Raw genomic sequence first — 24,671 nt, forward strand, 5'->3', positions numbered from 1 at the left:
GAAATTCACAATTTTGGTAAAGCACCTTAAGACCCTTCCATCTATGAAGAGTATTTGATTCTACCATATCTGGGTCTTGAGAAGAAGATTTTTGAAATTTTAGTCAATTTGACCCTTTTTGGCCCCGCCCCCCAGGCCCCTGGGGGCTTAGGACTAAACCGGCAACTTTTTTGTTGACCTTTGTCCATGGAAGGTCCCTGCAAAATTTCATTGAAATTGGTTCAGGGGTTTTGGAGAAGAAGTCGAAAATGTAAATTGTTTACGGACGCACGACGGACGACGGACGACGACGGACAAAAGGCGATCGCAATAGGTGACTTGAGACTTTGTCTCAGGTGACCTAAAAATCTACTAGGACTGGGACTATCACTAATCAGGTAGCTCTACTAGGCCTGGGGACTATTGCTAATCAGATAGCTCTACCAGGCCTGGGGACTATCGCTAATCAGGTAGCTCTACTAGGCCTGGGGACTATCGCTAATCACGATAGCTCTGCTAGGCCTGGGGACGATCACTTATCGGGTAGCAGTTTGAACACCTAAATCCAAAGTTGCAGGCATAAAATATAGCTTTTCAAATAAAGAAAATCAATTTGTAATGAAATACTGGTCAAGTGAAAACACAAGATAATCGAACCAATGTACAATGGCTACATTACCCGAGCATATAGATTTCTTTCTGAACTTGGTCTGAACATGATCATATTTTGTTTATCATGGAGGAAACGCTAAAACAGCTTTATTTTAGTAGTTCAGCATCGACCAAAACAATGTAAATTTGGTTGAGATTCAATACTGTGAGAATTTTTACCACGTAATATTAATGTCCAATTACAGTACAAGCCACCTTGAATCTCTATCTAATTATGTAACAAATACACAAAATACCTGGGTAACAGTGATTCAATCTGGCTTCCCATTAAATACATGATTTTATACAATAGTATGTGAAAAAGGAGTATTAGCCATCACCAGGGTCAAAGGTCAAAGGTCAAGAAAAGAGAAAAGGTCACAAAAAATGAAAATAGCAAGGATGAGGTCATATCTGACCAAAGAGAAAAGTGATCAATATGAAAGGTCACGCATCATCAATGAGAAAAGTTCAAAGATCACAAAGGTGAGAGTTATTTATGACAGCTGAAGGTGGTTCAAAGAATGATTGATAAGAAAGCCGTGAGAACAGAATATCACAGAGAAAAGAAGAGTTGTTTAATTAGATAGAAAGAACATATTAGAGGAAGAGACTTTGTTAATTCAAAAAAATCTTCATGTTTTCTTTACTTTGGTTAAGAGTAGGAAATGAATGAGAGAGTAAATGAGACAGAGGATAAAAAACAAAGCTTTGTTTGAGTGTTTTACCTTCACACAAACTGGGGGCGATCTGTGGGAGAGGACCTTAGCTGCCCTGGTAGTTGTTATCTAGGTCGTCGTCATGGTGATCGGTTAGAAAAGGTAGCAACATGTTGCGTACCTTACCTGCCAGTGCCGCTTGTTGTGCGGCGATATCGTCTGAAGACAGGCCACGCCCACCCGGCATATCGTCCGTCTTCTCCTCCTCACGACGCTTAAGGCACGCCGCCTTTGGGTTCAGATTACGCTCTAGAGGGACAAAAAGGAGGGGCAAGTGTCAAGTTGAGAAAATATTTTAAAAACATATTTTGAAGTGAAGTTTTTCTTTTAAAATGTATAAGAAGGTGCAGCCTTAAATTGTTTCTGTTAAAGCAGTTTGTACTCTTTATGGCTGCCAGCTTATAAACACACACAGGAGATATAAGGGTCTTAGTTACATTTCTTTGTCTACACTGGACAACAAAATGTAGAATTTTACAAATTAGAATAATTGGAATAGATCAACAGCAGCAATGGAAGACAATATCAACATTTTTAAAACTTTGTGTACACAATTTGCATATTATTCATTCTTCAAGACCGCCAGCATGTATACCTACCTCTGACCCAAGCCTCCAGTGTAGTGATGACCACGACGGTATCAGACCTGTACAACATGTATACCTACCTCGAACCTGTACAACATGTAAACCTACCTCGAACCTGAGCCTCCAGTGTAGTGATGACCATGACAGTATCAGACCTGTACAACATGTATACCTACCTCTAACCTGTACAACATGTATACCTACCTCTAACCTGTACAACATGTAAACCTACCTCGAACCTGAGCCTCCAGTGTAGTGATGACCACGACGGTATCAGACCTGTACAACATGTATCCCTACCTCGAACCTGTACAACATGTAAACCTACCTCGAACCTGAGCCTCCAGTGTAGTGAGGACCATGACAGTATCAGACCTGTACAACATGTATACCTACCTCGAACCTGCACAACATGTATACCTACCTCTAACCTGTCCAACATGTATACCTACCTCTAACCTGTCCAACATGTATACCTACCTCTAACCTGTATAACATGTATACCTACCTCGAACCTGTACAACATATATACCTACCTCGAACCCGAGACTCAAGCGTAGTGATGACCACGACAGTATCAGACCTGTACAACATGTATACCTACCTCGAACCTGAGACTCAAGCGTAGTGATGACATTGACGGCGTGCTGAAGGATCATAAGTTTGGTTAGGGGCTGACTGCTGGATGTGTGAAGGGAAACCATGGTCCCAAGCTCTTTAAATGCTTCATTTATGTCTCGCACACGAACCCTGCAATAAAGGGGCACAACTCTCATCACATGCCGAGCCAACACCTCTTTTATAAAGAAGAGAAGCTCAAGAGAGAGAAAGAATAACATAGGAATGAAACTCCTCATAATTAGCTTAAAACCCTAAGGTAACTATACTGTGACCATAGGGTAACTTTACTGTGATCATACTGTAACCATAGGGTAACTATACTGTGATCATACTGTAACTATATTGTGATCATACTGTGAACATAGGTTAACTATACTATAAGGGTAACTATACTATGACCATACTGTCACTATATTGTGATCATACTGTAACCATAGGGTAACTATACTGTTACCATACTGTGAACATAGGTTAACTATACTGTAAGGGTAACTATACTGTAACTATACTGTGATCATACTGTAACCATACTGTGACCATAGGGTAACTATATTGTGATCAAACTGTAACTATACTGTAACCATACTGTGGCCATAAGGTAACTATACTGTTACCATACTGTTACTATACTGTGACCATACTAAAATTATGAAGTAATCATCTGTCATCGAACAGCATTATTAAAGAGAAGCCAAGATTGGCTGGAAACTTCCTTTAAGTGCATCAAATAACAAAGAAAAGAACTGAAAGTATTTCAAAAACATCATTCAGTCAGTTCTGAAAGAGATACAACTTGTACTAGATAAAACCTGAAGAAAGAACAACCTTTAACAAGGGCAACAATTCTCTAATATATCCTAGGAGAACTCATACCTGGGCAACAACATGTAACAAGGGTCAACGACTCGAGGAATTGACAAATTACAGGCTGTTTTATACACGACAAGCAAAACCAGCTGTTTAACTTTAAACCCTGGGTCCAAGATAAAACAGGATAGTAAGTACAAGTACACCACTTTTTCAAGCAATTTCTTTTTTTCAATATGGAACCTTGCTTCGAAAGTTTTCATAAACAAGAAGTTTCAAATCAAATTTCCAAAACATAAATGTAAGTAACATATCAAATTTTCTGTACTGAAATAAACAAGGATTACGATAATACCATGGAAGTGGAACTATCTCACACTTGGGACTCGCCAAAACTCTTCAAAATATTGACATGTTCACGCTGGCAATACTGATGCCTTAGATATCCGTATGTCAACATGTTCATAACAATGTTTTATCTAAATTTGTTAACAAAGTGTTAGCGTTCCACTTCCACAGAAGCTTCAGACTTGTTTCTGATACATCAGTGTTCACCCCACAAACTCCAGCTACTACTGCTAAGAGATATAGCCCAGTCAATCTCTGTTAGCTAAGAGATATAGCCCAGCCAATCTCTTTTAGCTAAGAGATATAGCCCAGTCAATCTCTGTTAGCTAAGAGATATAGCCCAGTCAATCTCTGTCCACACTATGTGACGTGTCAGGCTTCCTGATAACAGTGTTTACTAAACAGCTGGGGTAAATGTATAACACTATTACAACTATCACATTTTTACAATTATACACAAAAAAGGATTTTTAATTTCCAGATTGAAGGTTCATTGTAATACCAGTGAATATCTTATTCTGGTCATCACAATGTTTTTAAAAACCGATACGAATCTTGCTTATAAATTAAAACGATGGAAGAAGTTCATATAAATTCTGAAGATATCTTTTTTCTAATTTTGAATTATATTTCTTCTTTCATTTTTTACTAGAAACTCCAAATTCTTAAACACTTGTACTCAGGAAGAGACAATATCTGTTTCGTGACAAACAGTTTTTAAGAAAATCTGCTAAAATAGTAAATAAAACAAACACTACTAATCCATGAACAGACATATGCAGTATTTTGATTCAATCCAGAATTTTTCAAAAATCCCCCCTCTGCCCAGAACAAAATTTTAGAACCATGTACAGCAACAATTTTGTAAGCCTTCTAAAGATTCCTGTCTGGAATGAACAACAAACACTACATATATGAGTTAATGTCAGTGAACACCCTAAAAACTCCAAAGGTTTGTGCATAGTTCAACAGAAGCAGTGCCCCTTTTAGTAGAAGTGGTCAAAACACAATACCAAAGTGTATTTCTCTCAGACCAGAATTTCAACTTACTTTTTGACGTTAGAATTACATAAATGCACAATTTTGGGTTTTTAAGGTACAATGCATTATTTTTACAACAAATGAAATGGAAACTTTCAACACAAAACAATATAAAATGGATACAAGAATTGTGAACAGTTCAAGGAAATCTCTTTTCCAAACATTGTGAACTTCACAAAATATTTCAAAGATATAAAAACATGTTGCAGTTTTATTAGGGGTTGAAAACGTGAAAACCTTTGTCTCACCCCTACAGACCACAGTAGACTGGTCTGGTTCAATGGAATAGAGAGTCTATTGTGGCTACTGGAGGGGTGAACAGGTTGGCAGATTCACTCTAGACTATCTTCACCGACCTCTGACAGAAACACTTGTTATGTCTGGTTTACACTGAGGGCATATATTAGCCCAATTTTTAGCCAATCTTTGAAAGTGCTTTCGCTTTTTTGTGTGTCTTATCTGACAGTCATGGGTCACCGGTCGAGTCTTTTCTGACAGTCATGGGTCACTGTTTAAGTCCATTATCAGTGTAAGTCATGGGTCACCGGTCAAGTCCATTATCAGTGTAAGTCATGGGTCACCAGTCGAGTCATTTCTAACAGTCATGGGTCACCAGTCGAGTCTTTTCTGACAGTCATGGGTCACCGGTCAAGTCTTTTCTGACAGTCATGGGTCACCGTTCGAGTCAAGAATCTATGTTAGTCCAATAGGTATTTTGTTAATAACTCCAACTATTTCATTCATAGTTAAGTTAGGTAGATTGTTCACACACAGAGCCAGGTGCTGCCTCTGGACCATCAGTACATAACGGGCCTAACAAGGGTAATACAGAGTATATTGGGTCTACCTTGCACTAACCAGGGTCTGGAATAGCCTAACTGAACTCAATTCAGATTTCTTTGACCAACTCACACACTTATTACAAGTGGAGTTTACCGGTTAAGTATGATTCTGGGCAAATTTGAACTGACTTTGACATAACAGTCAAGCTTTGCCTAGTCTTAGTTGGGTATTTCCTGACCTACAATGGACTGAGTAGGGCCTGGACTAAGCTAGCTTTCTCTGGCCTTAACATAACAACCTGAGTAGGGCCTGGACTAAGTGAGCTTTCTCTGGCCTAAACATAACAAACTGAGTAGGGCCTGGACTAAGCTAGCTTTCTCTGGCCTAAACATAACAACCTGATTAGGGCCTGGACTAAGTGAGCTTTCTCTGGCCTAAACATAACAACCTGAGTAAGGCCTGGACTAAGCCAGCTTTCTCTGGCCTAAACATAACAACCTGAATAGGGCCTGGACTAAGTGAGCTTTTTCTTGCCTAAACATAACAACCTGAGTAGGGCCTGGACTAAGTGAGCTTTCTCTGGCCTAAATGTAAAAAAATGAATAGGATCTGGACTAAGCTAGCTTTCTCTGGCCTTAACATAACAACCTGAGTAGGGCCTGGACTAAGTGAGCTTTCTCTGGCCTAAACATAACAAACTGAGTAGGGCCTGGACTAAGCTAGCTTTCTCTGGCCTAAACATAACAACCTGATTAGGGCCTGGACTAAGTGAGCTTTCTCTGGCCTAAACATAACAACCTGAGTAAGGCCTGGACTAAGCCAGCTTTCTCTGGCCTAAACATAACAACCTGAATAGGGCCTGGACTAAGCGAGCTTTTTCTTGCCTAAACATAACAACCTAAGTAGGGCATGGACTAAGTGAGCTTTCTCTGGCATAAACATAACAACCTTAGTAGGGCCTGGACTAAGCTAGCTTTCTCTGGCCTAAACATAACAACCTGAGTAGGGCCTGGACTAGGCTAGCTTTCTCTGGCCTAAATATAACAACCTGAGTAGGGCCTGGACTAAGCTAGATTTCTCTGGCCTAAATATAACAACCTGATTAGGGCCTGGACTAAGTGAGGTTTCTCTGGCCTAAACATAACAACCTGAATAGGGCCTGGACTAAGTGAGCTTTTTCTTGCCTAAACATAACAACCTGAGTAGGGCCTGGACTAAGCTAGCTTTCTCTGGCCTAAATATAACAACCTGATTAGGGCCTGGACTAAGCTAGCTTTCTCTGACCTAAACATAACAACCTGATTAGGGCCTGGACTAAGTGAGCTTTCTCTAGCCTAAACATAACAACCTGAGTAGGGCCTGGGCTAAGTGAGCTTTCTCTGGCCTAAACATAACCTGAGTAGGGCCTGGACTAAGCTACCTTTCTCTGGCCTAAACATAACAACCTGAGTAGGGCCTGGACTAAGTGAGCTTTCTCTGGCCTAAACATAACAACCTCAGTAGGGCCTGGACTAAGTGAGCTTTCTCTGCCCTAAACATAACAACCTGAGTAGGGCCTGGGTTAAGTGAGCTTTCTCTGGCCTAAACATAACGACCTGAGTAGGGCCTGGACTAAGTGAGCTGTCTCCGGCCTAACCATAACAGCCTGAATAGGGCCTGGGCTAAGTGAGCTTTCTATGGCTTAAACATAACAACCTGAGTAGGGCCTGGGTTAAGTGAGCTTTCTCTGGCCTAAACATAACAACCTGAATAGGGCCTGGGCTAAGTGAGCTTTCTATGGCCTAAACATAACAACCTGAGTAGGGCCTGGGCTAAGTGAGCTTTCTCTTGCCTAAACATAACAATCTGAGTAGGGCCTGGACTAAGTGAGCTTTCTCTGGCCTAAACATAACAACCTGAGAAGGGCCTGGACTAAGTGAGCTTTCTCTTGCCTACTTGGGACTAAACTGAATATCCCTGTTAGGTCATGACAAGATCGACTGTAAACAGAATCTGACGGGTCTGCGGTGTGTCATATCTGATGGAGCCTAACATGGTCACTGCCAGTAATCCACAAAAGACTCTCCAACATCCAAAAACAACATATAAGTCAACAGAGGCTGCAGGAGTCTGCGTCTGTTTCAGAAATAGAGAAAAGAGGGGAGGACAGACGCCTCGTCCCCGGAGGGAGAGACAAAGATCTTCCGTGGTTGGAGAGAAAGAATACGGTAGGATACAGGTCTCCATACCATGGTTGTATCAGAAAATAGTTAGGAACTGGTATAAACTTTGATGGTTTTTCAATACCCACTTTAGCTTATAATTTAACATACAAATAAACTTACTTTTTCTTTCTAGACCTTTTTCATGACCTTGACCATAAGTATTTGTTACTTATTTCTTTTGAAATAAATCTATCATTTTACTAATCTCACAATTTTATAACCCAAATAGGTAAATTTTATTTATTTCTCCGATTTAACTGGTCAATCACTTAACCATTCAGTGCAAGATTGACACGTCTTTTTACCATATGACCTTTGACCTGTTTTGATGCCTTGACCTTATTTTGTGACCTGCTTCAATTTTGGCCTTGTGGCCTTGACCTTATTTTGTGACCTGCAATTTTTGGCCTTGACCTTATTTTGTGACCTGCTACAATTTTGGCCTTGTACCCACAAAAAAAAAATTGTGATCTGCAAGTTGACTTTGACCTTATGGTTTGACCTGAAATTTGGCCTTGTACCCTTGACCTTATTTTGTGACCTGATTTGATCTCGGCCTTGTACCCTTGACCTTATTTTGTGACCTGATTTGATCTCGGCCTTGTACCTTTGACCTTATTTTGTGACCTGATTTGATCTCGGCCTTGTACCCTTGACCTTATTTTGTGACCTGATTTGATCTCGGCCTTGTGGCATTGACCTAATTTTGTGACCTGATTTGATCTTGGCCTTGTACCCTTGACCTTATTTTGTGACCTGATTTGATCTTGGCCTTGTGGCATTGACCTTATTTTGTGACCTGATTTGATCTCGGCCTTGTACCCTTGACCTTATTTTGTGACCTGATTTGATCTCGGCCTTGTGGCATGTACCTTATTTTGTGACCTGATTTGATCTCGGCCTTGTGGCATTGACCTTAACATTAGACTTCGACTCTGAACTGTGACAACCATGAGGTGGAGAGTAGGAGAAGGACAAACAAGATGGCGGAGTGTAATTGATACTAACCTCTCTCGGTCATTGTTAGCTTGGCGCCGTTTCGCTTTACTGACTGAATCCTCAAGTTCGGGACTTTAAAAACCAAACAGAAAGTTAACACAGTCAGCAATCTCTCTCATTGTCATCATCATCATCACCACCACCAACACCAGTACAACACAAAGCCAGTGCCGCACACCTCATCAAAACAATCCTCACAACACAATCTCTATTATGGGCAAATATACAAAATGTACAATTTCAAGCTACAATCTTTAACATATCCATTTAATGGGTAAATATCACAAAGTAGGACTTCAAATTTCTAAATTTCATGACACTATGTGTAAAGTTTCAAAATTTTAGATTTAATTTTTTACATTAAGCTTAAATCTTTAAAATTCCATTTCGATTCCAGGAAAAGCTTAAATCTTTAAAATTCCATTTCGATTCCAGGAAAATACTGAAACAAAGCATTTCATATATTGATACCAATGCATATCAATGCTTTGTTTCAATAACAACAATAAACAATTTCAATCAACATCATCTTTGAGCGAAACAATTTGAAGTTTCAGAAAAGATTGTTGTGACAATAAATGGCATACTTATTTAGATGTTCATTTACCGTTCTCATTTATATATTGGATTAAAACCAAAACAGGGGTTCAAAGTTCACATATCTACATCCTGGGGTTGAGGTTCACACATCTACATACTGGGGTAAAAGTTAGTGGACAGGCAAGTCATACATGTCAGAAAAAACTTAAATATCATTTTTCAGTACAATTTTGCCAAAACCAATTCACCAATATTGAACATAGGTGCTGAATGATCAGTAAGAAATAAAGGATCAATTAATAACAAGTGTACTTTTTGTACTTTTTACAATTTAGAAAATTTGAAATGAAAGTGTCCAGCATCTGTAAGTGTTTCATTGATACCAAACATAACAATGCGTGCAGTGACCTCTCCCCACATGTCTGGTCAGTCACACAAAGCAACGACGGGTGACCTCTCCCCACATGTCTGGTCAGTCACACAAAGGAACTACGGGTGACCACTGTGTGACATGTCAGTGACCTCGCCCCACATGTCTGGTCAGTCACACAAAGCAACTACGGGTGTCCACTGTGTGACATGTCAGTGACCTCTCCCCACATGACTGGTCAGTCACACAAAGCAACTACGGGTGACCACTGTGTGACATGTCAGTGGCCTCTCCCCACATGTCTGGTCAGTCACACAAAGTAACTACGGGTGACCACTGTGTGACATGTCAGGGACCTCTCCCCACATGTCTGGTCAGTCACACAAACTAACTACGGGTGACCACTGTGTGACATGTCAGTGGCCTCTCCCCACATGTCTGGTCAGTCACACAAAGGAACTACGGGTGACCACTGTGTGACATGTCAGTGGCCTCTCCCCACATGTCTGGTCAGTCACACAAAGGAACTACGGGTGACCACTGTGTGACATGTCAGTGCCCTCTCCCCACATGTCTGGTCAGTCACACAAAGCAATTACGGGTGACCACTGTGTGACATGTCAGTGACCTCGCCCCACATGTCTGGTCAGTCACACAAAGCAACGACGGGTGACCACTGTGTGACATGTCATGGATTAACTCATTCACCCCTGAAGACACATTTGAACTCTTTCAATTCAAAGGTTGAAATAGTTCATTATGAAATGTCAAGGGTGAATGAGTTAAATAGATATAAGCTATGGTTGACCACTCCGTGATCAACCACAGTCTATCAGCTATGGTTCACTGACCCACAACATGTGATGGTCGACCACATATATAATCTATGGTTCACTGACCCACAACATGTCAATGTCGACCACATATATAATCTATGGTTCCCTGACCCACAACATGTGATGGTCGACCGCATATATAATCTATGGTTCACTGACCCATAACATGTGATGGTCGACCACATATATAGTCTATGGTTCACTGACCCACAACATGTCAATGTCGACCACATATATAATCTATGGTTCAATGACCCACAGCATGTGATGGTCGACCACATATATATCTATTGTTCACTGACCCACAACATGTGATGGTCGACCGCATATATAATCTATGGTTCACTGACCCACAACCTGTGATGGTCGACCACATATATAATCTATGGTTCACTGACCCACAACATGTCACAGATGGCTGACTTTGAAGGACACACTTGTAACACGTGACTGGGTATATAATCCAGCCTCTACGCACCTCTCTCTAGCATTGTTGGCCTGGCGTCGCACGCGCTCCCTTTCTGCCTTTGCCTCTGGAGATTCATCCTCCTCAGCTGGCTCAGTACTACTTCTGTCAAAAGAACAGTAACCATTTGAATATGTTTGTATGTTTTTAGGTATACAGGTCATAGTCCTGGCAATTCAAATTTAGCCAGGATCCATACAGGAATTTTACAAGGAAATGTTTTTTTAGAACCTTTAAAAGTGTTTTTCTCAGTTTAAATTAAGGTCTTAAATCCCCCGCCATTTGCAAATTCTCAAAATATAGAAAAACTGGCTGTGTAACCTGGATGTAATTAAATTCCCATAGAAACAACAAACAACTCTAAAATCTACCACTGGTCAGTATACAGAGAATCTAGAATTTAGCTCCTAATAACAATCTCATTTTCTTGTATTTTCTGAATTCATTTTTACTAGAGCAACACCGCAAAACCACAAAATTGATATACAATTTCAAGACATTTTGGTAAAATGTATGTGCTTACAGGGCCTTTCCATCAATCAATGTAGACAAACATTTAAATGTATAAGACAGAACTGCAGAATTACTCACCGTGACCGCTTGGCAGGGGGCCCGGTGCTGCTGCTGCCAGGAGACAGTTGAGATTTATCTCCCCCTGAACTGCACTCGCTTTTCATAGACTCCCCCTCCGCCTTGTCTAAAGACTCGGACTTGAGATTCTCATGATCTGGGTCAGCAGAACTCTCACCACGCAGCACTGCAAGGAGGACACAAAGATACATGTTTATCTTGTTTATCATTCTATCCTCACTCCACTTCAGAACGGATAAAGATGCAAGGGTTTTAAAGTGTCTGCTTTCAAAATATTGGTGAGTGAGTACCATGTGTTGGGACCAACACATTGATTTCTAACAAGTCACATGTCTCCAAAGTGATGCCAGAACAAATCAGAGCAAAATCACCTCCAGCCTTAACACTCCATGTGAAGTAAAATTGATCTTTTTTTTGTAAGAAGTGAAATATATTCAGCTCTCCCACTACTGTTTACTGAGACCGGTGAAATATGCTTGATATGGAAGGAAGTTTATGACGTCACAACATCTACTTCAAATAAACAGTCTGAAGAATCTCCTAGAAGAGATGAAAGTACTAAAGACTCGTTGTTGAGAATTTTTCTTTAAATATATATATATATAGAAAAAATAAAATTAACGACCGACTAAAAAACTAGCTGCTTTCACCCTTCACAGGGCTCTTCAGGTTTATTCAAAAGAACAACGTCGTGACGTCAGTTACATGTCATCACACTACAATAGTAACGTGACGTCACGATGTACACAAGATTGGTGGACAATTTGGCGTAAATTTTTTATTGTGGCCTGTTGAGACTCGGTTTAAAACCGAGTCTCAACAGGCCCACTGCTCTCAAATTTTGAGGGGTTTCCCTGCATGAGAGGTCAATAGGAGACAGGAGATGGGGCGGTGGAGACAGGAGATGGAACTGTGGAGACAGTGGAGACAGGAGATGGGAAGGTGGAGACAGGAGATGGGACGGTGGAGACAGGAGATGGGACGGTGGAGACAGGAGATGGGACGGTGGAGACAGGAGATGGGACGGTGGAGACAGGAGATGGGACGGTGGAGACAGGAGATGGGACGGTGGAGACAGGAGATGGGACGGTGGAGACAGGAGATGGGACGGTGGAGACAGGAGATGGGACGGTGGAGACAGGAGATGGGACGGTGGAGACAGGAGATGGGACGGTGGAGACAGGAGATGGGACGGTGGAGACAGGAGATGGGACGGTGGAGACAGGAGATGGGACGGTGGAGACAGGAGATGGGACGGTGGAGACAGGAGATGGGACGGTGGAGACAGGAGATGGGACGGTGGAGACAGGAGATGGGACGGTGGAGACAGGAGATGGGACGGTGGAGACAGGAGATGGGACAGTGGAGACAGGAGATGGGACAGTGGAGACAGGAGATGGGACAGTGGAGACAGGAGATGGGACAGTGGAGACAGTACGGAGACAGTACTTACCATCTATAGGTTTGGCTGGATCAGATGTACTTGGTCTACTGTCACTCATTGAGTGGTGGCTACTTGTCTGAAAATCAAACAACTAGAGTTATTTCCCTTGAATCACTTGGTGCAGACACACCAATGTATAAAACTACTGCAAATCTCAATACTTTTCTGACGAATATCCAATGAAAGATTCAAAGAATAACGTTTTGATTTCTGATGAGGAAAGAATTGAGCAGAGCAGCTCCATTGAAAACAAATCAAATTTTATTGAAGTTTGATGAAATATTTGACACAAAATAATCCTTATCTACAACTATGGAAGAGTAATTATGACCATCTTACCAGCGATTCTAGGTGGCTTGCCATGCCACTGAGGCCTGAGAGGCCACCCATACTTCCCATCATGCCGTTGGAATGTGAGCCCGACCCCATCATGGTGGACGGTAACCCCTGGTGACCCGGCATGCCTGGCATTTCAGCATGGTGACGAAGAACATGTATTGCGTCCTCGATCCGTTCCTCCATGCGACTCTGTAAGCATACAGAGAGATTTCATCTCGACATTGTTAACAAACAACAATAAAATAAATTGCTGTAAATATGAAATCTTTATCCATCAGTGAGTCTCTAGTTAAACCTTTTTGCATTTATTAATTCATTCACCCCTGAAATTTCATTATGAACCATTCCAACCTTTGAATTGGATGAGTTTAAATGTGTCTTGATGTGATCAGTACCTGTTTCTGAGGTCTGACCCCTGGGATTAAGGTACCCTCATGCTTTGCCAATCATTAAGGTACCCTCATGCTTTGCCAATCAAATGTTTATCAGGTTTTCCAACAATCCAGCCAGTGTTTTCAGGGACAGACTGGCCTTTCTACACAAAACGGTTCCAATATTCCAACTTTATCCACAATCTAGCCATATTTTGTTGGAAACAAAGGTGGTGCAATTTTTTAAAAATTCATTTGTAAGTAGAATACAGTCTGGAGGTGTAAAGCATGTATCATAACTACATACACTCAGCCAGGACTCGGCTGGAAAATAGTTCTCAAGTTATGGGAGAAAAACAATTTCCATGTTGAAACTAGAGTCTGTTTCTTTTCCTATTTGAAAACCTGATATTGCAATCAAACCACAGAGTTAGACTGGATAAAGCATCATCGCGTCGTCCTGATGGCTTTGTCAGATCCTGCTCCGCACGCCAGGCCAACGGTTGGTAGGGACAGGATGACATAACCAGACGTAATGGCATCTACCGGTGTAATGCACCACACCTGCCTACGATGTACCTCGGTTGTTATATAACCAGTAACGACAACTCCAGCTGCCCGCCCCCCTCCCTTAGTCTACAGATGACAAACCTATCGGCTAGCCTGCACCAATGGATAAAACATCAAAAACTACCAGATCCTACCTGCAAGAATTCATACAAGTATTTTACTTACCATTAAACCAAGTTTTCATATGAATTTCAATCATTTGAAAAAAATGCTTGGCAGGATAGGGGGACTTTAGGGTGCTGTATTACTTGGGAGGCGAAGAAATTTTTGCTTTTTAAGCGGTGCTGATTAGGGTATAATTTAAGAGGTGCGTAAGTTTTCAGTATTATCAAAGTTTTAGCACTCAAGGATTGACAAGACACAAAATGGTTTGAATGGGCACAAAAAGGACTGAGGAAGATACACAAAGTCACAAGGCATAGGCTCTTGTGGAAAAAAGGTAGAAAAATCATCAGATACATAAGGTGTTAAGGTGTATAAGGGGAGGTTACTCACCACACTCACCAGATTGTGGAGGGGGCCACTACCGCCGGCACCACCACTGCCACCACTGGTGCCACCACCGCCGCTACCACTCTCAAAGTGTGGTGAGGTAGAACTTTGCGCTGAAGGGCGCTGCCACTGGCTTGCTGCACCTATTTCCATGGAAACAATACAATCAGGCTACTGAGTGAAATTTGTTGTGTGTAGTAATTAAAAACCTGATGCAACAAGCTGGTAAATTGAGACTTTGCTCATTCTTGTATCAAAATAAGCCAGAGGTCTAATTAAATCAATAATCCATTTCTCATTAAAACAAAAGACGACAGTGGGTGAAAACTGTACACATGTTACCCAACACACTGTTTTGCATCAGTGGTAGCATCACCAAGGGCTATCATCTATTTACTAAGGGGAGATACATATTTATTAAAGGGAGATTACTACTTATTAAGGGGAGATAACTCACCTGACATAGGGGGTGGGGAAGATACTGGTGTTGAGGAATTGGAGCCATAATTACTGCTTGTATGATCTGTTGGTGAATATATCTGTAAATACAGAGAGAACACAATCAAAACACGTCACACATTGTTTGTCAGTAGACGATTATTTTTCTAATAGTTAGAATTAACTAAGTTCTCCTTATACATTCATGTTGAAACACACACAAGATACAATATCAATCCTTTCAAAAAACTCTTTTCTTTTGGCCTTTAAACAACTTAAGCATGAGAATTTGAATTAAAAAAGTTTATAACATTTCTATCTGTTACTTAAATGTCTTAGTAAATACAAAATGTCTTCAAAAAACTTTTATTCTCCATTATAATAAAAATGAAAACGATTTTGTTTATCGTCAGAATCTAATCTGACATAGACATGCAGCTATTGTAAAGGCGTTTAATTTGTTATTGATACTTACAGAAGCTAATGCCTTTCCTAGAGCATCACCGGTCTGTGATGGGCCTTGTGTGCCCCGCCCACCCATCATGTCACCGTTGACGGAGGGGGATGAGGAGGAAAAGGAGGAGGAGCTTGGGGGCATGTTGGTGCCCCCGCGGAACGTTGACATTGGGGGTAGGCCTGACTGTAGCATGTTCTCCTGGGCCATTGATATGGTGGGGTAGCCCTGTAACACAAAACAGTACACATCAGTTCTAATACCGATATGGTGGGATAGCCCTGTAACACAAAACAGTACACATCAGTTCTAATACTGATATGGTGGGGTAGCCCTGTAACACAAAACAGTACACATCAGTTCTAAAGTTTTTAAAAGGTTCGATAAGCAAATCTGAACATTATTTTTCTGTTTGTGATCATTTTCATTTTTTAACAATTTAAAATTTTAATAAATAAAATCCTCAAAATTACAAAAGTGAGTTATAAAGAGTTTGAAAAGAATATATTCAAGTGTATCTAACCTAATTGTTTGAAAACTAAACTTTACGAGGTTAAGATATTTATGTAAAAATTGCCAAAATTGGTTCCAGAACATTTATGGGGCCCTACAAGGTTCTAAATAATCTGATAAGCTCATCAACTTTAAGGCTACCTGTGGCTAGGTAACCTGAAACATTACACCGGAGACAGCAGTAACAATGTTACATGCTAAACTGAATAATGAATTACAAAGATGACTAGACTTAGTGTTCAATATGATATACACACATAATCATTGGTGTACTAGTAATTCTATATGCACAATGTCCAGGGTAAGATTATAAGTCTGGGCAGCAAAAATAGTCCAAATATTTATACAAATTTACAATACAGGCCAGCTTAGGAGTATTTATCAAAATCTGCCTATGAACTTGTACAACCCTGAATCCTATCTATAAGTTAACTCTTTCAATATATTGGGTGAAGAAGTAAACAATTAATGTCTCAACTAATTGTTACTATATAACTGCGTATCTAATTATGTTTTTAAATCTAAGGACTATGCTACAGAACAGAAAAACTTGCTCCCCGCGGATCAGTATATTTATCCTGCCATGACAATGTGTGCCATGTCAGGATAAATATACTGATCAGGGAGCAAGTTTTAACAGCACCTTCCCATTAATCCCTGGTAAATCAAAACATGATCAACACCACAGATAATACAGAGGAAAAGATTGGTTTTATTCATTCACATTTTTCCTAGATTTGATTCAGTGTAGAAAGCAAGTGTAATGAGTTTAGTTCGGTGAACAAATCTGGTGAAGGTTTTAAAATAATTGAATAATTACGTCCATCTGACATGGAGATCATACCACATGTTTCATAAAGCAATGCATTTCACAGGATGTAAATATGTACCAATTAAGCTGACAATACGGCTAGAAGGCGACTTGTCTGAGAAACAAGCGCTGATGAAGTTGACCATGCTGTTATCAAGCACTATGCCTGTAAAACATCTTGCTCTCATTAATAGGACTTCTCTTGGCATTCTGCCAACATACATACACACACTATTTCCTGTTTGCAATTCAATCATAGCATCCATGTTCAAATTCTGGTTTCCATAGCAACCATGACATCATTCTTCATCAGTGGTGGCAGGTGAAGTAACCATGGTGACCTTTATTTCCTGCTTCTCAAATTTTATACTTCTTTTTTTTTATGGGTTCTCCACCACCCATCCAGGAATGTACAGCTGGTTATAATCAACTCAGCTCTGGTCTGTTAGTCCCATCTCCTTTCTTCCTCCTTCTCTCTCTCTATCTCTCTGTTTCTGTTGTAACAGTCCCAACTCCTCTCTTCTTTCTCCTCTCTCACTCTCTGTTTCTGCTGTACCAGTCCACCCCCACCCCCCACCCCTATTCACCTTGTCTTTTTCCTCCTCCTCCTTCTCTCTCTCTGTTTCTGCTGTAGCAGTCCTATCACCTCTCCTCCTCTCTCTCTGTTTCTGCTGTAGCAGTCCTATCACCCCTCCTCCTTCTCTCTCTGTTTCTGTTGTAGCAGTCCTATCACCTCTCCTCCTCCTTTCTCTCTGTTTCTGCTGTAGCAGTCCTATCACCCCTCCTCCTTCTCTCTCTCTGTTTCTGCTGTAGCAGTCCTATCACCTCTCCTCCTCTCTCTCTGTTTCTGCTGTAGCAGTCCTATCACCTCTCCTCCTCTCTCTCTGTTTCTGCTGTAGCAGTCCTATCACCTCTCCTCCTCTCTCTCTGTTTCTGCTGTAGCAGTCCTATCACCTCTCCTCCTCTCTCTCTGTTTCTGCTGTAGCAGTCCTATCACCTCTCCTCCTCTCTCTCTGTTTCTGCTGTAGCAGTCCTATCACCTCTCCTCCTTCTCTCTCTCTGTTTCTGCTGTAGCAGTCCTATCACCTCTCCTCCTCTCTCTCTGTTTCTGCTGTAGCAGTCCTATCACCTCTCCTCCTCTCTCTCTGTTTCTGCTGTAGCAGTCCTATCACCTCTCCTCCTCTCTCTCTGTTTCTGCTGTAGCAGTCCTATCACCTCTCCTCCTCTCTCTCTGTTTCTGCTGTAGCAGTCCTATCACCTCTCCTCCTCTCTCTCTGTTTCTGCTGTAGCAGTCCTATCACCTCTCCTCCTTCTCTCTCTCTGTTTCTGCTGTAGCAGTCCTATCACCTCTCCTCCTCCTCTCTCTCTGTTTCTGCTGTAGCAGTCCTATCACCTCTCCTCCTTCTCTCTCTCTGTTTCTGCTGTAGCAGTCCTATCACCTCTCCTCCTTCTCTCTCTCTGTTTCTGCTGTAGCAGTCCTATCACCTCTCCTCCTTCTCTCTCTCTGTTTCTGCTGTAGCAGTCCTATCACCTCTCCTCCTTCTCTCTCTCTGTTTCTGCTGTAGCAGTCCTATCACCTCTCCTCCTTCTCTCTCTCTGTTTCTGCTGTAGCAGTCCTATCACCCCTCCTCCTTCTCTCTCTCTGTTTCTGCTGTAGCAGTCCTTTCACCTCTCCTCCTTCTCTCTCTGTTTCTGCTGTAGCAGTCCTATCACCTCTCCTCCTTCTCTCTCTCTGTTTCTGCTGTAGTAGTCCTATCACCCCTCCTCCTTCTCTCTCTCTGTTTCTGCTGTAGCAATCCCATCACCTCTCCTCCTTCTCTCTCTCTGTTCCTGCTGTAGCAGTCCTATCACCTCTCCTCCTTCTCTCTCTCTGTTTCTGCTGTAGCAGTTTTATCACCTCTCTTCTTCTTCCTCTCTCACTCTCTGTCTCGAGCTCTGGTGTAATAGTCCCCCTCCTATTCTTTCTCTCTATTTGGTGTATTTGTGTCCTTTTCCTCCATTTCTCTCAATCTCTCATTCCGATCATACCCTTCCACTCATTCTTTCTAGTCGTCCATTTCCTATTATGTCTCTCTTTCCATCCATCTCCTTTATTCCTCTTCCAATTATGTCTCTTTCCATCTCTCTCCTCTTTTATCTCTGTCTCTTTCCATCTCTCTCCTTTTTCTCTCTATCTACATTTCTACTTTTTCTTTATTGCTCTACTCTTTTCTCCTTGTTTTTCTACTGATTCCTCTTTTCTTTTTCCCTTTGTATTTCTTTCCCCTGCTTGTTATGTAAAGTTTATTCATCCCTTTTATCTCTCCGCTGGTGTCATGCCATGTCCTCCCTCCCCCTTCCTCCATGTTTTCATTGTGTTTTAAGTCTACTTGTCCCCCTGATCTGTTCATCTCTTTCCACTTCTCTCATCATGCTGTTCAATAACAACTCCCCTACTGATGAAATTCCTGATGTCCCCCCCCCCCTATCTCCTCCACACATCAGACTTGTTCCATCTCTCCATCATGTGTAGCCCTGGTAGTTTTATTTCCCTGTCCCCCACCCACCCCAAACTATCTCTTCTGATCACTGTGTAGGCAACACCTTGCTATCTACATCCATCAACCGTCTACTGCAAAACATGTACACATTTTACAGCCGGTATCTTTATTGGCTCAGAGATTAGGGGGGAGGGTAGGGAGGGGGAGGGGATTGGGGGAGCCAGTTTATGGGAGAGTTTCACAAACATAATATCTGCACAGCAGTATTTATTTTCAAAAGCTTCCAAAAGAGAAAAAGATTTGTCGGAATTTAATGGTCATTTCTAAATAAAACTTGAGTAAGCAGCACACCACAAGTGGACAGAGCCATCCTCACAGCATGTCAATCGTTTAATGTTGCCCTTCACTTATACATCTTTCACCTTCGTATAAAACTCAATTCGAACTCTCACACAGAAATTCATCATCACATTGTTTTACATCTGTTAAATGGACAATTTAATTGAAAATAAGCTCACCTTTCATGATTTATTAAATAAATCCCCTATTTGCTTTATTTCTTTTTCTTTCTTAATTATCTGTCCTTCTTGCCGATTCATTTAATTACATAAAGTTTAAAGGACATTTTTAACCTGATCAAACAATTCAATAACCAACAGTATTCAAAAGTTCACGATTTCCCTAGTTTTACTGATGATTTCTCCATTCTGCCCCTAGTGCCATTTCCCGAAATACCATTATTAATCCCTGTAAACTTAAATTTGCTTTCACGTTTTGTTTCAGACAGGTTACTCCAAGCCTCAAATTCACACATACCATCACAGTTTTTCAAACAGTGAGACATTACAATACACAGCAAGTACTATATTGGGGCATCGAACAACATAAGTGATTAAAACATGTCAACAAAATATTGAACAAGAAATAAGGCAAATGGCAATATTAGAGTTAAATTTTTTGCATTGAGAAATATTTTTACAAATGTTAAAGAGATTTCATCACGAGACAGCATTAGATGATCTTGAAACCCTAGCCTGTATGATCTTTTTTCTCCCTTTTTTATGCCTTCTATGATTTTTTAATTGTATGTATCCCAAGAGATTCCTAAATAATGGACTTACAAAGATGCATGTTACCATGACAGCCAGACAAAGCCCCTACCTGGAGCAATGTAACCATGACAACAGCCCCTACCTGGAGCAATGTAACCATGACAACAGTCCCTAACTGAAGCTGGAGACTTGTAATCATGACAATAGACCATGCCTTGTTACCATGGCACCACAGTATACAGTTCTACTCTAGATGTGTAGGCATGCATTACCATGACTCCCACACACAGCCCCTAATCTGAGACAGGCCCCAGGGTCACGGCCCTTCCTCTCACCCCTGACAGGCTGGTCTGTCAGGGGGATGGAGATGTAGCTAAGTAGGAAAGAAGGAGGGGGGGGGGGGGGGGGAAACATATCTATTCACTGTGTTATGAGTATCTGGTGTTATGGCCAGATTGCCTGATTCACATTTTTTCTGAATCTTGAATCTTGTATTGTATTAATTTTGCATCTTCTTAAATATTTCAAACTACAGAATTCACACTTATTATCTCTCTAAGTTACTTCTTCATACTTGAATCTTTGTTAGGAATTAACTATTGATTGACTAAGTAAATGTTTGTAAAACACTTACATGCCCCTGCTTTAGCGCTTCAACTTGAATGGAGCTAATACAATGCTTATCCAAAGAAATGGAGCTAATGCAATGTCTTTCCAAAAAATTGAGGTAAATGCAATTTCTAAACGAAGTCACTGAAGATAAAGTTCACAGTGACCTACAATTGATATATTGGTGAATTACTCAAGATGCAATCCTATATGAAGTTTGCCTGTTGAAGCTTTAGTAATAGAGAAATGGATCTAAATGCATCCCCTAGGATGTTATATCGCTGAAGACAGGGTAGACAACTATTGGATGTCGCTATGTTGTAGGAGCATACAAATATCCATGTTTTACTTTCTACTTAAATATCAGGAAAGTACAAGGTTCAGATTAGCGGCAGACACCTCAGAGTTGCGAAAATTGATAAGAGATTTTGGGCAAAGGACAAACATCCTGAAAAGTTTGCAGAAATGGTTTTCACAAGTCCCAATTTAAATTCTTAAAAATGTTACGGACCAAGCAAAATTTAATGAGAACTGGGAAAGACTGGGTTGGGTGGGAAAGACTGGGTTGTAAACAGACTTTTGGTCGGGTGGGATAGACTTTTGGTCAGGTGTTTGTAGTTACCATGTAGTGAGGATAGCGGATGGTTAAGTATGACGGGTCGGGTGAGACAGACTTTTGGGCAGGCATTTATAGTTATCATGTAGTGAGAATAGCGGATGGTTAAGTATGCAGGGTCGGGTGAGACAGACTTTTGGTCGGGCGTTTGTACCTACCATGTCGTGAGGATGGTGGATGGGTGGGTATGACGGCGCCTGTGAGTACTGTGTGTTTCCTGGCAACATGGACGAGGGGTATGTAGATGTGGGGAGACCGTTGTTAGATGACCAGGGATCGGACGCACCATGGGGTGACGGATCTGAAATAAAAGTAATGTAACATCCATCATTACAGGGATTCACTTAAAGGCGACAGGTCTGAAAACATACAACTGTTCACAAGGTTGTTACATGTGTGTAGGTCACCGAAAACTTACAAATAGTGTCAACAACGATAACAAACTCATAATGTTGAACCTTTGAATTCAACACAATATCTGTTATACTTTCCAACATAAACAGAGTCAAATACACCTCCCAAACTAGTCAAAAATCGGTAAATATAAAACAGACAATTTTCCTCCATTTTTTTCCTGCTCTTGGATGATGTACAAGGTGAATTCAACCACCAGACATTCTGATATACAAGTAGTCATGGTTACCAACCATATACAAGTAGTCATGGTTTATGCATTTTCTGAATGATAGCTAAGCAACTTAACTCCAGAAAGTTTGCTTTGAAAACCCAGAGGGCAAGAGTTTATGTAAAACTTACCACCCATATAGAAGTTGTCAATGACGAAGGAAGGTGTCAAACTTACCACCCATATAGAAGTTGTCAGTGACGTAGTAAGGTGTAAAACTTACCACCCATATAGAAGTTGTCAGTGACGTAGGAAGGTGTAAAACTTACCACCTATATAAAAGTTGTCAGTGACGTAGGAAGGTGTCAAACTTACCACCCATATAGAAGTTGTCAATGACATAGGAAGGTATCAACCTTACCACTCATATAGAAGTTGTCAATGACGTAGGAAGGTGTCAAACTTACCACCCATATAGAAGTTGTCAATGACGAAGGAAGGTGTCAAACTTACCACACATATAGAAGTTGTCAATGACGTAGGAAGGCGTAAAACTTACCACCCATATAGAAGTTGTCAATGACGTAGGAAGGCATAAAACTTACCACCCATATAGAAGTTGTCCACATAGGAAGGTTTGGGGGAAGTATAACGGTTTGGCGATTCCTGTCCATAGTCATCAGGGCTCTGTGGGGGATATACCTACAAAATATAAACATCACACTTCAGCAACATATATTTCTGCATAACAGGCTCATAAATCTTAAATTATTCACCCTTGAAGACACATTTGAACTCTTCCAATTCAAAGGTATGAATAGTTCATTATGAAATTTTAGAGGTGAATGAGTTAATTAATAAATGTTTTAACATCACCACAACTGCTGATGTGTTTCTCACCTTTCCTCGCATTTACAGGTAAAATAGTTCAATTTGATGTGACCATACTTCAGTACCAAACCATACTCTATGTGATGATTGTATGATGTGACCATACTTCTGTACCAAACCATGCTCTATGTGATGATGGTATGATGTGACGATACTTCTGTACCAAACCTTACTCTATGTGATGATTGTATGATGTGACCGTACTTCAGTACCAAACCATACTCGATGGTATGATGTGACCATACTTCCGTACCAAACCATACTCTATGTGATCATTGTATGATGTGACCATACTTCAGGACCAAACCATACTCTATGTGATGGTGGTATGATGTGACCATACTTCAGTAGCAAACCATACTCTATGTGATGATGGTATGATGTGACCAGACTTCTGTACCAAACCATACTCTATGTGATCATTGTATGATGTGACCATACTTCTGTACCAAACCATGCTCTATGTGATGATGGTATGATGTGACCATCCTTCTGTACCAAACCTTACTCTATGTGATGATTGTATGATGTGCCCATACTTCAGTACCAAACCATACTATATGTGATGATTGTATGATGTGACCGTACTTCAGTACCAAACCATACTCCATGTAAGGATGGTATGATGTGACCATATTTCAGTACCAAACCATACTCTATGAGAGGATGGTATGATGTGACCATATTTCAGTCCCAAACCATACTCTATGTGATGATGGTATGACGTGACCATACTTCAGTACCAAACCTTACTCTATGTGATGATTGTATGACGTGACCATACTTCAGTACCAAACTATACTCTATGTGATGATTGTATGATTTGACCATACTTCAGTACCAAACCATACTCTATGTTATGATAGTATGATGTGACCATACTTCAGTAGCAAACCATACTCTATGTGATGATGGTATGATGTTACCATACTTCAGTACCAAACCATACTCTATGAGAGGATGGTATGATGTGACCATACTTCTGTACCAAACCATGCTCTATGTGATGATTGTATGATGTGCCCATACTTCAGTACCAAACCATACTCCATGTGAGGATGGTATGATGTGACCATATTTCAGTACCAAACCATACTCTATGTGAGGATGGTATGATGTGACCATACTTCAGCACCAAACCATACCTTATGTGATGATGGTATGATGTTTCAGAACACCTCAGGACTGTATGTACAGTCAAACAGTCATACATGACAGACAGTTTGATTTCAAAATTTCATTAAAGTTAAATTTTTTGGAAACTCTTTTTCATTCTCCCTTGGTCCAGATTTCTTTAAGTTTAATCTTTTGGATACTCTTTTGTATGTTCCCATTGTCAAAAGGTTTTGTTTCTGGAATCGTTAACTGTACATGTGTATCTATGGAATCGTTGGAAGTAAGTAACTGTACACGTGTATCTATGGAATCATTACGTAAGTAACTGTACACGTGTATCTATGGAATCATTGGAAGTAAGTAACTGT

The 24,671-nt window shown here is 40.8% G+C and overlaps 1 protein-coding gene and 1 long non-coding RNA gene across 8 annotated transcripts in view; both read right to left on the reverse strand.

The window, feature by feature from the left end:
• The window catches only part of LOC110458725 (transcription factor 12-like), a 41,594-nt gene that overhangs the window by 6,231 nt on the left and 10,692 nt on the right, over positions 1 to 24,671 (reverse strand). For 3 of the 6 annotated variants that reach the window (XM_021510605.1, XM_021510602.1, XM_021510607.1), the window contains exons 2-13: positions 22,902 to 22,998; positions 21,890 to 22,032; positions 15,672 to 15,878; positions 15,216 to 15,297; positions 14,762 to 14,901; positions 13,326 to 13,514; positions 12,996 to 13,062; positions 11,543 to 11,708; positions 10,964 to 11,056; positions 8,749 to 8,811; positions 2,541 to 2,686; positions 1,476 to 1,598 (exon numbers count right to left, since the gene is read on the reverse strand). In XM_021510605.1, coding sequence (XP_021366280.1) covers positions 1,476 to 1,598; positions 2,541 to 2,686; positions 8,749 to 8,811; positions 10,964 to 11,056; positions 11,543 to 11,708; positions 12,996 to 13,062; positions 13,326 to 13,514; positions 14,762 to 14,901; positions 15,216 to 15,297; positions 15,672 to 15,878; positions 21,890 to 22,032; positions 22,902 to 22,998 — 1,516 coding nt within the window. Of the gene's footprint in view, positions 1 to 1,358; positions 1,599 to 2,540; positions 2,687 to 8,748; positions 8,812 to 10,963; positions 11,057 to 11,542; positions 11,709 to 12,995; positions 13,063 to 13,325; positions 13,515 to 14,761; positions 14,902 to 15,215; positions 15,298 to 15,671; positions 15,879 to 21,889; positions 22,033 to 22,901; positions 22,999 to 24,671 lie in introns of all 6 variants that reach the window. The other 3 variants (XM_021510603.1, XM_021510606.1, XM_021510604.1) reach the window with 3 other exon arrangements.
• On the reverse strand, positions 1,614 to 2,543 carry LOC110458727. Of its 2 annotated transcripts, none has more exons than XR_002463822.1 (3): positions 2,520 to 2,543; positions 2,092 to 2,175; positions 1,614 to 2,023 (listed from the first exon to the last, which is right to left on the reverse strand). It is a non-coding gene; the product is annotated as an uncharacterized LOC110458727 (long non-coding RNA). The 2 variants fall into 2 exon arrangements; XR_002463821.1 differs by having other exon boundaries at positions 2,312 to 2,533.

Source organism: Mizuhopecten yessoensis, unplaced genomic scaffold, assembly GCF_002113885.1.
Source record: "Mizuhopecten yessoensis strain PY_sf001 unplaced genomic scaffold, ASM211388v2 scaffold9725, whole genome shotgun sequence".
NCBI classification, from domain to species: domain Eukaryota; kingdom Metazoa; phylum Mollusca; class Bivalvia; order Pectinida; family Pectinidae; genus Mizuhopecten; species Mizuhopecten yessoensis.